Raw genomic sequence first — 18,762 nt, 5'->3', positions numbered from 1 at the left:
TTGATATCACAGCTTGACCTTTATTGAACTTTCTTTGGCACATAGAAATAACATAAAATCACTCTACTTATGAGCAGTTCATCTTAACGAAAGAGATACACAGGGATGCTAGGAACATTCACGGCTGCCACTAGAACTGCATACACCGTTAAATTCAGCAATACTTCTGCCGAGGCTTTGAACAAAGTAAAATAATTACATTTAAAAACGTACAATAAAGCAAAACATTATTAAAGAAATTATAAATATGAAGACTCATTGGAGATCAATAAACTAACTGGAATGTTGTGCTTCCTTCTTGTAAACCCTTCTTGATATCGCAGCTTGATATGTATTGAAAATTTTTTTGGCACACAAAAATGAGTGATAAAATCACTCTACTACTTATGAGCAGTTCAGCTTAACAAAATACTAATGTAAATGGTTAAGGGAATAAGCTAAACATAGCAAAAGCCCCGCTATGTTGCAATGTATCACAATAAGTTGGAAAACTTCGGGGTGGTTCAGCAAGAAAGGCAACACAGGTTGCTTACAACTTGCACAAACACCTGGAAACCACACTGCTGATGTTAAAAAAACTCAACATTGACATGCACGTCAGCGAAATGTTAGAGATGATGGACGTTTTCCAGGGCTTAAGTGATACAGCATGGTAGAAAGACTTGAGATCAAGAAGTGTTTGTTCACAGGGAACTTGGAACAGGTATAGCCTGCAAGGAAACAAGATAAACGTTGGTTCAGAGGGTTGAAAAAAATATGCGAGACACTAATGATGACATTGGTAACACTGTTAAAGGCCAACTGTAGTAAAATTTCACATTGGCTAAATTAGTCATAAGTAGTGCAGTTGACTTCGTTAATTCGAACCTGACGAGATCGATGAAGGTGATCAAATTATCCGGCAGTTCGAATTAAACAAGATGCAGAAAAAACAACATGCTGGCCGATTCATTTGGTGGTATTTTTCAGATTCTAACACGCCCCGAATTAAATGCACGGCCACTTTCTGCACCCGAATATAATACTGATGTAGAAATGACATTAAAGCTCCTAAACAAAGTAAAACTAATGCGTGTACGATCTTTTAGCAAGAAAAATGGGCAAGGGTCTAAATAATATGTGTTGCACAAGACAGCCAGTTTCCTAAAGTGAGCTTCGCCGGAACACATCTGTGTTATGCACTAAAGCATATGAATGTCGCCAGATTTGGTAGTGTGTCCCATTGCAACGCGCAGACAACTTATGGCCCAATTTAGAATCTGGTAGATGCCGTAATCAGACATTGTGGGCTACAGTTATTGCTTGAAAATATTCCTAGGGCAGACCGAAAATTAGCACTTTAAACTCATTCACTGTCCCCTAAGGTGCCACTAAAGGGAGTCACCCAGGGATCAGGCCTGTGCATGTTGACTGGTTAAGTTTGAATTATCCTGCGTAGGCCAACTTTAAGATCAACATTATGAGTATGCCTCTTAGAAATGCAGGGGCGCTGGCTGAACCGTAAGTCTACTGTATATGCTATTGAACCAATCTTGGCATAGCTGCACAGGTTCTCCATCAAGTTGACATTCCAAATTCCCTAAGTTTTCCAGGTTTTCCCTTAGTGCCTTTGCAAAATTCACTGACTGACACAGAACTTCGTTTTATAATAATATATGAATCTTTGTTAATATAGATGATTTGCCTGACTGCGTAGGGCCCAGAGTTCGACTCTTTGCTGATGACCGCATAATTTACCTTAACATTACCAATGATGCCGAGTGCCAATCCCTACAAACTGACCTCAAAGCAGTAGGTGCATTGTGCTCATCCTGGTTAATGACCCTTAACATTTCTAAAACAAAACATATATGTTTCACTCGTACATCTCGTATTCCAACCACTTACATCCTTAATAGCAATACTGTAGAACTAACTTACAAGTACTCTGGGGCGCACCTTCAGTGTGACTTAACATGGTATCACCAAATCGACCTCCCCCTTGCGTCTGCTAACCGTTCACTTGGTCTTCGTAAACATAACGTCAAACATGCTCCTATCCACATAAAAAAAGCTTGCTTATGCTACTCTAATACGCCCTAAAATTGAATATACTGCGTCGATTTGGGACCCGATCAGGCCTATGTTATCTCTAACATCGAATCCTTCCAAAGCCGTGCTGTTCATTTTATTTTTTCAGACTACTCATTTTACACAAGTGTCTCAAAACTAAAAAAGTGTGCCTATACTGGAAGACCTATCGTATCGCCGTAAACTTGCTCGTTTAACACTTTTGCATTAGCTTTAACACCATCCATCCCTTCACAATGATTTCTTTCAGTCACCCCATGCCATCATTCAATGATGTGATCATTCCTTCAAATTTAAACGCATAAAGTGCCATTCATCCTCTCATGCCAACGCATTAATTCCTCGCGCTATCATTCAGTGGAACAATTTGCCACCGCACATCACCACAGAAACTGACAAAAAAAATTCCAAAATTTACTTTGCTGTGATGGTAATGTGTAATAATATTTTGTTCATTGTTCTTTTGTTCACCCTTTCCTTTCGTATTATGCTTTATGTTTTCATTGCTGTTTTTTATTATTGCTCTATGTATTGTTGCTTTTTCTAATATGTACAACAACATTGTATCGCTCCCCATGTATACCCTCCCTGTGAGGGCCTTTAGGGGTAACACGAATAAATAAATAAATAAATGTCAAGATGGGTTGACACTATGTTGCCCGATGCCGTCACGCTCTAGCAAGCATGTTAAAAAATAAAAAACGACTTATTCCAGTTTGAATAGTAATGAGTAGTGATTATTTTATTCAAAAGAATAACAGAAGTCCAGGGTTAGTAAAACGCATGGCAAATAAAATATTTTTGAAAAAAAAAATGGTATAACCCATTGCAAATGGAGTCTCACATTCTCTATACACGAATAAAAAGGAGATGCATACAGAAGCAAATATTTTCTAATATGAGCTATTTTTATTAAATGATAGCAAGCTCAGTGATATGAGGCCCAAACTTTGTCACAAGTGAGATTCTTTCTCAGCAGCTGGAAGCTCAACCTCAACTGCCCTGACATACTCACAGCCCGCGCACAACGCCTCAGTGTTGCGTTTTACTGCTTTAAAGAGTTTATTTTGGTTTGGATGAGGGACATCTGCATCTGGGGGTCCGTCAACTGTTTTTTTTGAGCTCAAGTTCCTTCAAAGAAGCAGCGGCATGCTTCCTTTCCCATTCATTCCTCAATGCATAGGTCCTTTCTGTTCTCATCCTCCTTCCACTGTGCGTTTGCCCCACGGACCATTTGAAGCAACCTCTTCGTTTGTTGTACAGTCAATGTCCAATTTTTCGGGCTCCCTAGAGGCCATGAAAACATCCGAACAATCAGGCAGTCCCAAAAAATGAATGCATGTCTTTTGCTGCCCTTAAGGGCTCGAACCACCACAGGCACATCTGAAAAAGCTCTGAAGGCCTGCCAGTACACTTATTAGGTATACTGTTGCTCATACTGTGACAGGAGATGGCGGGTGCATGCATACATACTGTGACACGCGACAATTACCCCTTCCCACATTTGTAATGCTTCCCCGCAAAACTTTTGCGTATGCTTCACGAAGTGAGATTACTGTACTGAGGCGAAGTTGACTTTCAGAAACCGGCAATATCTAACGCGCCGTGCTTTCCGAGCTTCGAAGCCAATTGCGAGAACCACAAAGGCAGAGCCGGTGCCATTGCTGACAGTGGCGAATTCTTTCAAAGAAAAACATGGCACAGAACGGCAAGCAGCTAGGCCTAGCGTGGCCGTGGTGGTGGCTACGGCCACCAGCAGATTTGCATGCGAGTGCTGGTTTGAGGCAGCATGGTAACCAAAATAGCGACGGTGGTGGTGGGTTTGATTCATGCCGTTTCGAACCTGCGGTCACGGCAGAAAGTCTGGAAAATCGGACGTCCGAAGGGTTCTCGCGTCCGAAATTTCAGACATTCTTATACACTGACTCTATGGGGTAGGTGATGGTGCCGCGATGAGAAAAGTGGGTTTGACTTTTTGCTGATCATTGCATAATTTACCATAACTTTACCAATGACACTGACTGCCAATCCCTACAAACTCTGCTGTACACTGGCAACTCCTTCAGCCGACAGCACACAGAGCCTAAGTAGATTTTTTACGATTCCTGTTACTCAAGCCAGCATTACCACGACTTTCATTCCCTTTCAATAAAATTACATCTAATTTTCCCCGATAGAAGCACAATTATAGATATCCTGGGTTTTCCCAGAGTATTTCCAAACTATTCAAAATCCCTGAGAATTCCCGGCTGATAGACACCTTGCTGCATGGAATCAACAGCTTTTAAACAGCACAAGCAGACGACATGAGTGACTAGCGGTTAGCAGATCTTGGAGGTCATGCTGAAAAGCTGTAGTCGTTCTATATATACACCATCTGAAACTAGGCTTTTTACACAGTCCCAAATTTCGTTACAGCTGGCCATTAAAGCAAACTAAGTTTGCTCAGCACACATCTTTTGTGGGCTACTTAAGCACTTTACCGACAATCATTTACCTTTAGGCACAGCATACGAGCTGCAGCAAACAGGCAGTGACAAGCAGCATATTGTTTTTAGATCAATTACATTTTCAGTGATATTGGTTGAAAATGGTTCGTATGGCACCTTGCGCTGGCGCTAGAGGGCAGTGCAAGTACTGCCACAACTTTTAACGCACCTTTCTTTTCTTTTTTGAGATTCTGCATCGCCCCATCTTTCAAGAACCTTCAAGCATTTTTGGGAACACTATATTTTATAGAAATTAAATAATGAAAGTAGAACAAATAATGAAAATAGAAAATTCGTGGCAGTTATAATCCAACAAAAGCAGCAGCGCAATTAATAGGTTGCAACAAAGTTTCTGGTTAAAGAAACACTTGTTTAGTGGTTGTTTCCCTCTATGTTGCCATTTTCCAATCATTTCTGTGTGACAGCTCACATTTGCTGCTGTGCAGCTGTGTGATGATGTCACGTCGGCACAGTTACACTGCTGACTTCAAGTGTCAAGTGGTACTTTTTGCCGAGAACAACTGCGCTGCTCAACGCGACTTCTATGGGAACGAGAAGCTGATTAGGGGTTTGATGAAACAGCGGGACGAACTTTTTGCATGCGACAGGTCTTCAGGAGTCCTGCAAGGACATCCAGACGAAAGCCTGGCAGTGGGTGCAACAAGACGGTATCAGCCGGTCAATGTTTAAAGCAAGTCGAAGCTGGGTCTAAAACTTATTTCGGCGCACTGGACTCTCCCTTCGTTGTAGAACGACCATCTGTCAGTGTTTGCCAGCAGAATACAAGGAAAAGCTGGTGGAGTTCCAGGACTAAGTTCTCAAGCTCCGGCATCAGGATTAACGTGTCGGCCACATCCTGAATGCCGGCGAGACACCGGTCTACTTTGACATGCCCAGCCGTACGACCGTCACAATGAAAGGAGCAAAGTATACACGCGTAACAGGCCATGTACACACACGATTCACTGTTATGCTATGCTGCACTGCAGATGGGTGGAAGTTGCCACTGTATGTCGTGTTTCACTGGAAAACCATCCCAAAAAATGAACAGTTCCCCAAGAAAGTTATCATCTGCACGAATGAAAAAGGATTCGTGAATGAAGCAATGGTTAAAGAATGGTTCAAGACAGTTTGGATGAAGCGACTGGCAGCAGACTCGGACTTTCCAAACATGCTGGTCTTGGACTTGTTCAGTGGCCACACTTGCCCAGCTGTCAAAGAGGCCCTACAGAAGGCAAACACGAACCTGGTCGTCATACCTGGCAGTATGCCGTCTCAACCGCAACCATTGGATGTCTCCGTCAACATGCCTTTCAAGGATCGTCTCGCCAAGTGGTACAGAGAGTGGCTTGCGAAGGACAATGCTGTCATGACACCGACAAGATGCCGCAAAAAGGCTCCCCTCAGCAAAGTCGCGACACGAGTCAAGGAAGCGTGGGAGGACCCAACAGTGGAAAGAATCAAGACTAGCTTCAAGAAATGCTGCCTTTCAATGTCGCCTCGATGGCACCGAAGCCGATGTCATTTGGGATGCCGAGGGCGCCTGCAAAGCATCCAACAAGGACAACTTTCCAAACAGTTCTGACAAGGATATGGCTTGTGACAGCGACTAGTGAGTGGCTGAGCCAAGCTTATAGTAAATAAAGGTGTGTCATGTTCCATTTTTTCATTTTCTCAAAAGATATGGGTCGACCTATATCAGAATAACTTTTGAAAATTTCCCGGAGAGCACAATATACAGTCGAATCCTGGCACAACGAAGTCCACTTTAATAAATTTTCGCCACAACGAAGATCTTTTCATTCCCCGTCGATGTCCCATAGAACATAATGCATCAAAATTCCCTCCAAAACGAACTACTTCGCAGACACATTTTCACTCCAACGAAGTTTTTACGGAGCAGACATCAGAAAAATTAATTAAACCGTAGCTCATCGAAGCCCCTAAAACCGTTTTATTTTTCATGCCTTGGCAAACCATCGACTTTGATAGCATAAAAAGAAACACAAACTGGAGCTGCTCGGGCCATGACGCAACATAAACAAAACAGAAAGCCACCATGCTGCATTGGTGATGGCGATGCAATGCGCTCTTCTGGAGGAGCATCCGAACTCCGAGGAAACATTTTAGGTTACATTGGTTAGGAAAATGGTGCGTGTACAAATAACATATACGCAATTTTATTTTTGTAGCATTTCTAATTAGTGAAAATTTGTGAAAAGTGAAAATGGCTCCGGTGTACAACACCAAGTACTATACGAAGTAGCGGTTGCGAGGTCAAATCCCGGTAGGGTGCGACGAGGCGTTTGGGCGATGCATGCTTGACAACGAACAACTGCACCCCATCTGGTCATTGTCTCTCGATACTGTTGGATTGTCAGCTGAAGCATGTCGCAGCTGACAAAGACAAGTTTTTGTCGTTAGAAGAGACTGCTCGAGTTATTGCCTAAGTTGAAGCTGGAAAGAGAAAAAATCAGTCATCATGGAAGAATACGGAATTCCGGCAAGATCCCTTTCGACAAAACTGAAGAGCGAGGATGCTATAGTAAACGCGCTAGCTTCAGGGACATTGGTGAAGCACAAGAAAGTGACTCAGCCGGTGCATGAGGCCTTGGACAATGCAGTTTACACCTGATTCGTCGAGACGCGGGCCAAGAAAATCGCCTGTAGAGGTGATATTGTGCAGCAAAAAGCGCTGGATTGTGCCTGCATGCTAGGAATAGATTACTTTAAGGCCAGCATAGGTTACTGAACAGATTCAAGTCACGCCACAGCGTCATTGGCAAAGTTTTGTGCGGTGAAGTCGCTTCAGCGGATAGTGACGGCACCGCTGCATGGATGTCAGCCAGCCTTACAGGCATCCTGAAAGACTACCCACCATCAGATATTTATAATGCCGATGAGAATGGGCTCTTCTACGAAATACTGCCCACCTGGATTTTAAGGGTCTGCGCTGCCACGGAGGCAAGCACAATAAGAAGAGAAACACTGCTACTGTGCACTAATGTGGACGGTTCGACAAGCAGCCACTTTTGGTCATCAGAAAAAGTGCTAAACCACGCTGTTTCAAAGGAAATCAGTGCCTTCCCGTGAAGCACGTGGCTAACACTCGGGTGTGGATCACCCGGGCTATTTTCGGAGAGTGGGTCGAAGCCTTTGACTGGGGCATGGGCAGGCAAGGCCGAAAGGTTTGTCTTTTAGACAATTGTTCTACCCACATCATAGAGGACGCCGAGCGGGAAAACGTGCAGGTGAAGTTTTTCCCACTGAACTGCACCTCTATCAATCAACCCCTCGACCAAGCGTCAAGCGGGCCTTATTAGAAGCGCCTTATTCAAAGGCTGCTTCTGAACACGCAGTCGGGCCACAACACGAAAGTGGACCTCCTTACAGCACTCCAAATGATTGCCACTTCGTGGTGCGCAACGAGAAGCACCATAATCTGCAACTGCTTCTGCCATGATGGGTTCACTGCACAGGCTGCTGAGACTTCGGACTCTGAGAACGAAGGTAGCACTGAAGATGGGTCGCTGTTTGATTAAGTCGCAGCTGCATGGGCAACCCTGAAAGAAAGCGGAGATGTGCCTGCCCAACGAGTACATCCAAGTAAACTCATGCGTGGTGGTGTGCAAAAATTTGACAGACCAGGAAATCCTGAAGAGCGTCCGGGAAATGTGTTTCGTCGGACGAAGATGAAACAGCTGCACAACGTGAGCCCGGACCACAAACTGCATCGCAGGTCATCGACGCATTCGATACAATCAGGCGTTGCACAGGGGTCCCAGGATAACGATGAGGCAATGGCTCTGCTGGCAGCATGCACAGCATGCACTGTAAGCAGTATCCACAGTGATGCTACAGGCCCAACCCATTTCGGAGCAGTCAAATGGACTTCCAGAGCATGTTGATGGAAGCAATCGCAAACTATATTATATGAGGCTTTTACATTGGGAAATGCATGTGAAAGCAGTAAGTGGTCACGTCACTGGTTCATAAATTTAAACGCTAAAAATGACATACCCCCCCTTTTTTTATTGCAGTCTTTACTGTGGACTGCGATGAAGCGGTGGTGTCCTAAAAGTGCTTAAAAAAACATGGAAGCATTTGTACACGCTATGCGAAGAATTCAGAAACGTTTTGAAAACCTTCAACATGATCTTGCTTATTTAAATGTATTCTTTAAGATTGAGTACTCTTTTGAGAAAAGGCAACACCAGCGGTATGAAATATTTACTATTGGTCCCCTGTGCTGCAATTCACCGACGACGATCTACATAAAATACTGCAACGGTCAACACTGCAGGAACAGTTCGCTTTCGCTCGTCGCGCAACTCGATGTGTGTCGCGCACTGTCATGAAATGCAGATATATATGCGTGACCTCTGACTGTGCACAGGTAACACTGTCAGATTAGGTTGTCATCAGCGAATTCAGTTTGGAGCTTTCTGCCTACACATGAGCTTTTGCCATTCCGTCCAGAAAGTGCAAAAAAATTTTGCAAAAGCGTTCGCTGTACTTGCTGTCATGTCATCCGTAGACCAAATCTCGGCTTGCAGCCTCAGTCAAGCCAGTGATGTCACGCCCAATCAACACGGCAGTTTACTGGTCCGAATATATTGGAGGCCATCTCGCCACGACGACCTGCCCGCCACTGCATCAGCTGCCAACGGATTTTTATCACGGCCGTATATGGTATCGCAAGGTTTAACCAGCAGTGCTTTGTCAGTATCCTATGGCGAAAGTTGCTGTTTTGTGCCGAGTCAACCGAAATCTTGGTAGCAGCCATACGCCATTCTTATGCCGTTAAATTGCCACACCAAGGAAAGCGAGGGACAGGAGACAAATTGAATAGCGGAAAAGTTGTTCACGGCCGCCATGGTTGTGCCAAAGCGAGCATTATGTTAAAAAAATTGAGTGGGACACCGTACAGCGTCCTAAACGTTGGTGACCATTTTACATTAAAGCCTCATTGGTCATACAGATGTGCGGGGTCTAGCTCGGCGCCAGTGCAATCACTCGCTGCCGCCTGAAAATCGAGGTTCTCCCGTTGCCTAAGCAACCAACATGCATTGGGGTGGAAGGTATTGAATATAGACAGCACCCCACGGAAGAAACATCAGTACGATCCGTTGACTCAGGCCACTGCTGAGCTAATCCAGCCGCTGGCCCACGCGATGCCACTTTAGACGGTGCAGTAAAACAGTACTTGAGGGCATAGTTTTGTTTTTTGAAAGTGCGAGCAACCCTTTCATGGTAGAGGGCACAGATTTCTCACATTTTGCTGAAATGTAGCAGGATGTAGCAGAGTTAGCCTCTCAGTGCAGTTTGGCGCGATGGGTGAAGTAGTAGCATCCCTTTATGCGCATGCAAAGTTCTATGTGAGGATAAACGGGAGTCAGAAGAAGGTATGTAGTGTCACGATCCACCCCGGGTCGTGAACAAGGGAGGGCTTATGGCACCCTCCGTTAGACGGACGCTCCGCAGCGTGGTGGTGCTGAACGATGACTGACCGGTGAGCAGCCGTGCTCGTCGGTGTTTATTGTGGTGCGGTGACCAATGTTGCCTGCCGAGCTTTAGCAGGCCACTGAGCCTGGCGGCGAACGAACATTATGCCTGGGGGGCGTCACATGCTTGCTACACCCCTTACCACCAGTTTGTTTGTTAAAGAAAAAACAAACGTCCATATTTTAGATACGAGGCTCTCCCTGCACCCTAGCTGGGTCTACGGTGCCTGCTATCCAGGTGAGTAACGGTCCGGTGGCCTCCGCCGTCGAGTACTCCGCCTGGGCACCGGTGTTGATGGGTCGGGTGTGGCAACGCCGGGTGCTGCCTGCGCCAGCCTCGCTCCAACCGGAGGGTTCGTAGTGGTCGGCCTTGCGAGTGGTGCCGGGCTCGACACCGGTCCAACGGGTGCCGTACCACTGGCCGCCTCCGAGGTGGGTGGTGCTCCGCTGGAAGCGACTGGTGCTGCCGCTAGTCCTCCTGAGGGCTAGAACTCAGTGGCAGTCGAGGGTGCTGGCCAGGTCCCAAGGCGAGGCCACATGGCCCCATCTGGCATTCGCACAAGCAGCGATGAGGTGCTGGCAGGAGACACCACCTGTCCGGCAGACCAGGGTGGGCCAGGACGAAAGTTCCTGACAAAAACTGGAGCTCCCGACTCTGGCAAAGGCCCGGGATGGCGCCCTTGGTCAGCAGCCAGCTTCTGCTTCAGCTGCTTCAAGAGCACTGTGGATCGGAGGTCCGGATGCAAGACGTCCAAGGGTGTCTTGACCATCCGACCCAGCAGGAGCTCACAGGGGGCACGGCCAGTGACATCGTGGGGCGTGCTCCGGTACTGAAATATTATCCGAGCAATTTGCATCAGGAAATCCCCAGTCTGGCTCTTCTTGAGCTTGTCTTTGATAGTTTGCACCACCTGCTCGGCTGCACCATTTGAAGCAGGGTGGTACGGCGGAACCATCATCCAGCGGATTCCATTCTTTGTCAGCCAGGCCAGGTACTCTGCGCTGGCAAAAGCAGGACCATTGTTGGACACGATGACATCCGGCAACCCCTGGGCGGCGAAGACCTGTCGTAGCGCTGCGATGGTCGCGCCTGCTGATGGAGTGGTGACAGGTAGAACCTCCACCCACTTCGAAAAGGCGTCCGTCCACCACCACCAGGAAGTAATGGCCCTCAAAGGGTACCCCAAAATCCACATGTAGGCGGGACCAGGGTCTCTGTGGGAACGGCCAGGGGGTGATCTCCACATGACGCAAGGCTCGCTGATGCTCCTGGCAGATTTGGCAGCTCTACACCAAGTGAGCGATGTCCTGGTCCAGGCCAGGCCAGTAAACGTGGGACTGGGCCACCATCTTGGTCTTTTCCACGCTGGGATGACTCGCGTGCAGCGACTGCAGAACCCTGGACCGGAGACTTTATGGGATCACCACCCTAGAACCCCACAGTAGGCAGCCCTGCTGCAAGCTCAGCTCAGCGGCCTTGTGGCTATAGGCCTACTGTGCCAATTCCTCTCCACGGGACACCGCCTTGACCACCTGAGACAGAACTGGGTCCCGGCTGGTCGCTTGAGATACCGCAGATGTGGAGAGCACCTCCGGGTACGCGTGTTCCAGCATGAATACTTCAGCAGGTTCTGGCACAGCGTCAGGCACCTCTGGCAGGGGCAGGCGGCTCAGTGCATCAGCAGGTCCCAGGTCCTTTCCCGGACGGTAAACCAGCTGGTAACTGTAAGCTGCCAGCCTCAAGGCCCAGCGTACCACTCGAGGTGATGCCTGCACAGGAACTGCCTTGTCAGGCCCCAGCAGCCCCAACAGCGGCTTGTGGTCCGTGACCGCCTCAAGCTTCCGGCCCCACAGATACTGGTGGAAGCGTTCGACACCGAACATGAGGGCCAAACCTTCCTTGTCCAGCTGGCTGTAACGCTGCTCGGCAGCATGAAGCCATTGAGAAACAAACGACACAGGGCGTTCCTGGCCATCTTTGTCCCGGTGTGCCAGGACGGCTCCCAACTGTACGGCGATGCATCTACAGTAAGGACGACATGCTTAGCAGGATCGAAGTGCACCAGCACTGGAGCCTTGGTGATTAGCTCCTTGCGGCGCTGGAAGGCCCGGTCCTGCTCCTTCTTCCAGACCCATTGCTGATCATCTCGAACCAGAAGATGGAGCGGCTGTAGATGCTGCGACAGGTTCGGCAGAAAGCTCCTGTAGAAGTTGATGAGGCCGAGGTAGCTCTGAAAATCCTTGTTCTGGGGCTTAGGTGCCTTGAGCACAGCATCAACTTTGCTGGGAGCCGGGGCTAGGCCTGCCTGGGAAATGACATGTCCCAAGTACTCAACGCTGGGTGCTAGGAAAACGCACTTTTCCAGCTTGAGCTTGAGGCCGGCGTCCTGCAGTCGTGCCAGGACGTTGTGCAGGTTCTGCAGGTGGTCCCCGTCATCGCTGCCAGTAACCAGGATGTCATCCAAGAACACCGCCACATGCCTCATGCCCCTGAAGAGGTTGTCCATCTCCCTCTGGAATATGGCTGGGGCCGAGGCCACGCCAAACGGTAAGCGCGTATACTGAAAGAGTCCCAAAGTTGTCGATATAGTAACATACTTCCGGGAGGCATCCTGGAGCACCAGCTGCTGGTAAGCATCTCTGAGGTCGCGCTTGGTAAACTTCTATCCACCAGACAACACTGACCAGAGATCTTCATTCCGGGGCAACGAGTACTTCTCGACGGTAGCGACGGGGTTGATGGTAGCTGAAATCCCCACAGATCCTGACACTGCCATCTCGCTTGAGGACTGGAACGATGGGAGCGGCCCATTCAGATGTCTTTACAGGCACCAGGATGCCCTCTCGCTGTAACCGTTGCAGCTCCTGGGTGACCCCGTATTTCAGAGCAAACGGCAGTGGGCGAGGCTTGAAAAAACGTGGCCAGGCTCCCTCAGGTACATAGATGCCAGCCGTCGTGCCGGCAAATGTGCCCACCCCTGGCTGGAACAGGGACTTGAACTCGGTCAGGAGGCTGGGGACGTCTTGCACCACATGCAGGCTGGCTTCCTGGTACTCTGGCAGATGAACGCCCAGTGCATGAATCCAGTTTCGTCCCAGCAGCGTCGGCGACGACCCCTTCGTTAAGTAAAGGGGAAGGGTTGCCTCCCTGTCGCCAAAGCGAACGCTGACCTGCGCCTGACCCTGGACCTGGGAGAGTTGCCCGGAGTAGCTGCGCAGCATCACGCCCGAAGCCTCGACGGACACGCCGGGGGAAGTACGCTTGAAGAGTTTCCTGGCCATTACTGACACGCTGGCCCGTGTCCAGCTCCATGGAAATGGGGTGCCCGCAGATTTCGACGGTCAGCATGTATGGCGGCACAGACAACGGTGCAAAGCCCGTGTGCCACATGTCGAAAATCGGCGGGTCCTCGGCCACGACGTGGAGCCTGGCCGCAGAAGAACTTGAGCCTGCTGCCGCAGGCCCCCGCCGCATACGCTTGCGACGGCTACCCTCGCCGCGGGCTTGTCTGGTACCTGGGCTTGAATCAGGTTGCTGCTACTGTTTGCTGTTTGTGCTCCCCCTTCGGCATACACATGCCAGGTGCCCAGTTTTCGCGTACGTAAAGCATTCTGCTCAAGAAAACTGGCATAGTGAGGGGGAGTGGGCACCACCACAGTGACCGCAGGTACTGCCCTTTGTCGCCAACTTGTTGACCGCGGCTTCCGCCGACAGTGAGCCAGTCGCACGGGAAATCTCGCCGGAGTCCTTGGCGGCAGCTTCCATTGCCAGCGCTGCCTTCACGGCGTCATCCAGCGAGGGGTCGGGAAGCTCCAGGAGTTGCGTCTGCATGGCGGGGTTGTTGATTCCACAGACGAAACAGTCCCGGAGCAGTGAGTCCAGTTGGTCCCCGAAGGCGCAGGCACTCGCTAACCCTCATAGCGCAGCAACGAACTGCCCTAGGGTCTCTCCTTCCGGGCGGCTCCGGTTGTTGAAGCGGAAATGCTCCATTAGTGTGGACGGTGCTGGGTTAAAATCCCATCCTCGTTGCCAGAGTCACGATCCACCCCGGGTCGTGAACAAGGGAGGGCTTGTGTCACCCTCCGTTAGACGGACGCTCCGGTGGTGCTTAACGATGACTGACCGGCGAGCAGCCATGCTCGTCGGTGTTTATTGCAGTGCAGTGACCAATGTTGCCTGCCGAGCTCTAGCAGGCCACCGAGCCTGGCGGCGAACGAACATTATGCCTGGGGGGCGTCACATGCTTGCTACACGTAGTAGCCGGTTCTGCACTGTATAACAGTCACAAGCGGTCTAAGCTGTACTTCAAAAGTGCTCAATGAGGCTTGTAGTTGAATGCTGGCATAGAAACTGGTGCAACTAGAAGTGTCACATTTTTTGCTCAACAGCGTTGAGCAATAACTGAAGGTCTAAAAGCCATCAAAGCCAGCTTCAATGAAAAACAACAACCATAAATAAATGAGTGTGTTACCTTCACTTCGGTGCTTTGATAGAAGATTTTCACAAGGACCCATGAAATTAGTATCGGGATTCTACAGAAGTTGCACATGCCCACGACTGTGTCCTGCACACATGTAGTGCTTTGGGAGTCATTATACATTGCCACATGGGCCGCCAGATCTCAAATTAAAAAAGTAGCCCTAAACCAACCAAGAAAGTAGCCAAGCTGCAATCACAGGAACCTAGGGCCTGCCCTACTACTAAATGCAGATATTAGAAAGCTAAACAAGCCACAAAAATAGCCAGTATCACAGAGAGCAGGCAAGCTTGAAAACCCTGCCTGTCGCTGGCCAGAGCTGGGAGGTGTTAAAACTGGCGACTCCAAGTTTTCACGATCAAGGATGTGTGGTTCTGCCGCAGTGGCACTGTCGTCGTGTAGCTGCCCGCAGGGTCTGTGGTGCTGCACTTGCACCATGTGTTGGTTGCTTTTTGTATACCTAAGTTACGTTAGCCTTCAAAAACAATATTGCACTTTAACGATACACGCCTATAGTACATGACAACCACTGACAATGGGATCAGCAGGAACCTTAACGCCAGCAAAATTATCCAGCCAGAAAGCAACAATTCTTCTATAAAGCACACTTCGAAGATGCCACACGTTTATTATACAGTTAAACCTCGATATAACAAAGTCAGTAAAATCGGCAATTTGCTTCATTATATCGAATCTTCATTTTACTGAAATTTGACCTTTTATGCTGGTAAGTACAGTCACCGATAGATTTTTCTTGCACGGAAAGGGGCCACCTTTCACAGAATTTTCTGAATTATCGGGCCACCAAGAAAAGCAAATTTGAATGAGAAAACAATTCATTTTGAAAAATCTGGGATTCGGCGATGAATGACATGGTTTCATGCCATGTAACGTCGATGCTATCTTCACATCAGCGGTATGAATTAAGCGAAGCCGGCCTCGCTTTCGTGTGCACTCTGCTCCCGCAGCTGATAGCATCGCCCGCACTGGTGCGACGCTATCAGGAAAAGCGCTGGCAGCGAGGAGGGAATGGTCCATCTGGCTCTCACTCCAACAGGTCACCGAAACTCAAGATTACGTAACCTCCAATACTAAACGTGTGGGAAGATGGTCTACATGATGCCATGCCATCTCAGTAAGCCCACTCTTTGCACATGCAGCAGATTACCTCGAGCAGGGTGTGTGGCTGCGCCTGCGCTCAGCTGTGCTTACAGCCATGTGCAGCCACGGCCAAGACGTGCGCCAACTTACCTCCCACTCCGCCCCCTCGTGCAGGCTTGATCGCGTTCCTGCAAGTGCACTCCCCCACTTCACTTTCTCTTTGCTCGTGCGGCAAGGCGTCACTCGTGCAGCGACCGTCTTTCTAGTCTCACCCTTGCACACTTTCACTCGCACCTAAAGCACACAGTGTGCGGGTTGCGATACGATCATATCGCACTCGGACTTTATATGAAACATGACGAGGCTCCAATTCGGCGGTCGCTCTTGTTGCACGGCGCACGATTTGAGAGGTGCGTTTGCAAAGAGACGCTTATAAGTCAATCATTTGACCATGTGCATCTCCGGAAGTTTCTGTTTATTGTCTCGGCATTCCTTTGTGGCGGCAGTGTAATTTCGTTATATTCAAATCGCATACACACTTCGTTATATTGAGGTTCTAAATACATGGTGTTCTAAAGACAAGAGGTTATGAAAATTTAAATACTTCATATTATCGAGTATTTCGTCATATTGATGTTTGTTACATCGAGGTTTAACTGCACTCATGTACAAAAGCATGAGGTGCATGGTACTGTAAAGGGTTTTTATTTTTGTGTCCCAGAAATCGGTTGTCCATTACAATCGAGGGCGTCACTTTCTTATTTCTTTTCTTGGTCACAGAAAATGGGGCGTGTTACAATCGAGGGTGCATTAGAATTGAGTAAATATGGCAAGTGCTTTTTTCCCTCTGAATGTGAAGAAACGGTGAAGTTGTGTATATACCAGTAGTATTTTCACTTTAACAGTGGGCCATATACTGTGCTTCATGACGATGTTCTATTTCTTTGAAAGTACAGTAGAACTTCGTTCATAGTTTTTGGAAAAACATAGCAAAAACATAATAATCAAGAAAATCTACGATCAGAAGCAACTAAAATATTGCAGACAACTGTAACTGACACCTACATAATGCGAAGCGTTACGCAAATCATTGCGGCAAGAGGCACAAGACGCCAACGTGCGTAAAGCTGGTAGGGCTTCGGGGGCCCGAGAAGCATTTTGTTGTGTTTCTATTGCATAGTGCTTTGACAGTAACAAGAAACCGAAACGAAATCGAGCTAGTGGGCGACTGCAGATGCCACAAGAGCAAAACGTTATGCTCACATCGAACCGCCTGTAGCAGGAAACGGTGGTGCGTTCAGGTTATCGCCTACTAAGGGTGTGCAGTATGCTTTCAACGGCACTACACCCCACACGCTGTAAAGCTAATAGGTGAAGATGCTTATCGCAACAGTTGACTGACTGCGATAGTGGTGAATGCAGCGTGCAACAAACCGTGGGGCGATTTGCTGGTACTGGAATAAACAGCACGTGTACTGCACCGTTTTCACGTGAGATGGGCAGCTGAGTATTGCGAGGAAGCCGATGCAGCATGGCAGCTACTGTTCTTAATCATGCGTGCCACGCACATTTTCTTGTTCACATGGGATCGAAGTTCGGCGATGTACTGAAATTCGGTGCCGAAAGATCCGTGCTATCTGGGAATGTTTTAACCGGTAAACAAAATGAGTTAACTCTATTGAGTAGTTTTCTGTGTTCTCGATCGCGAACATTGGCACTGGGAAATCGTATGTAACAGGATCGTATCAAAAAGGTTCCACTGTATTGCTTTCCAGTTTCCTTCCAGGAAAGAGGAGGGAGGGCTTTTCTGCCTTTATGGCAGGTGGTTCCTGTGGGTTATCGTCAGCTGGTTAAGGCAAATCTGTGCGACAGAAAAAAGTGGGGAATGTGCATCACGTCACTCGGCATCGATCAGCGCAGTATCAGTGCCGACGTTGCTCAAATTGGGAGGGCCACGGCAAGTTTGCGCGATCACCCCCCCCCCCCCACCTTTTCTTTTCCCGTCTGCATCCATGCGCCATCTGTGTGAATGCGTTTGCAGCCACGGGTCAAGGCGTTCTCACAGAACATTTTTGAGCCTGCCCCGTCAATACAAAGGATCTGGTCAATCTGGATAAACATTGTACCAATGTTGCGCCATGGGAATGCACGCCAAGGCACCAACCACGACACCGAGTAATTCACTGAAGGTACCTATATGCAAAAGATAGAAGATTAGATATTTTATTTGCGAACCGAATTTCTCAAACACTTGCTATTCGATTCGAAATCAAATATCCAAGTATTCACACACCTCTAATTTATATAGAATTATACCCTATACTGAATGGGTAGACGTTTTTTTTGCAAGTACTAAACTATGTAACCTGGTTTTACTGAAGTATCCAGCAGGTCATACCAATTTTGTATTTATCGTGGACATTAAATGGCAAACAATGCCCACAAATATTGCATCTTAAAAACTAAATTTCATGCAATGTGATACAGTTCAGCAGAAATTGAGCAGAGAACAGCCGGCAGCATAACAGGAAAAGTCATGCAAAGCTGGCCCTCCTAGTTAAGCATCGCCCTTACCTATGACAGCATTCACGCGGATTGGGTCCAGTGGCTCTTTGTCTCCTTTTTTGTTCCTCCCCATGAGGCACTTTCCCTTTAGCTCGTCAGGAGTGAAGACTGTGCGGAGAAGGCAGCGGCCGAATTTGGTTGCACTCATGTGGGGATTGAAAAGCTTGGACAGTTGCTTTTCCTTCACCAAGACGCCGTTACCGATATCCACCTGAAGGGGAGAGCGGTAAAAACACATTGACAACATGAAAATCAATTCAAACAGGACACTTGGTGAGAATAGTTAAGGGAATACGGGGGGGCTCAGCTTTTCTGTTAGTCGCTACCACTTGAAAAAACAGACAGTGGTACAAGAGAATGTGTAGGGGAAATTATTTACTACTTCATTAAAATTGAGGAATAATAAGGCAAAGCGCAATGAAAGTAGATAAGAACATAACTTGCTGTGGGAGGGAGCATTACACATGCAGAGCTTTGCCCACTCAGCTAACACGGTGCCATCCTACCATCCAATTTCTAGGGTATTCGTACATGTGTACTATATAAGCTCCGAGG

At 48.0% G+C, this 18,762-nt stretch overlaps 1 protein-coding gene across 2 annotated transcripts in view; it reads right to left on the bottom strand.

Annotated features, from left to right (window-relative positions):
• The window catches only part of LOC129381969 (uncharacterized), an 85,722-nt gene continuing 66,960 nt past the window's right edge, over nucleotides 1–18,762 (bottom strand). For both annotated transcript variants that reach the window (XM_055065279.2, XM_055065280.2), the window contains 2 exons: nucleotides 18,217–18,418; nucleotides 1–710 (listed from right to left, as the gene is read on the bottom strand). In XM_055065279.2, coding sequence (XP_054921254.1) covers nucleotides 598–710; nucleotides 18,217–18,418 — 315 coding nt within the window. In that variant the 3' untranslated portion in view covers nucleotides 1–597. The remainder of the gene's footprint in view (nucleotides 711–18,216; nucleotides 18,419–18,762) is intronic.

Source organism: Dermacentor andersoni, chromosome 10, assembly GCF_023375885.2.
Source record: "Dermacentor andersoni chromosome 10, qqDerAnde1_hic_scaffold, whole genome shotgun sequence".
Taxonomy (NCBI): Eukaryota; Metazoa; Arthropoda; class Arachnida; order Ixodida; family Ixodidae; genus Dermacentor; species Dermacentor andersoni.
The sequence above is the reverse complement of the archived record's forward strand: the minus strand, read 5'-3'. Positions and strand labels throughout refer to the sequence as shown.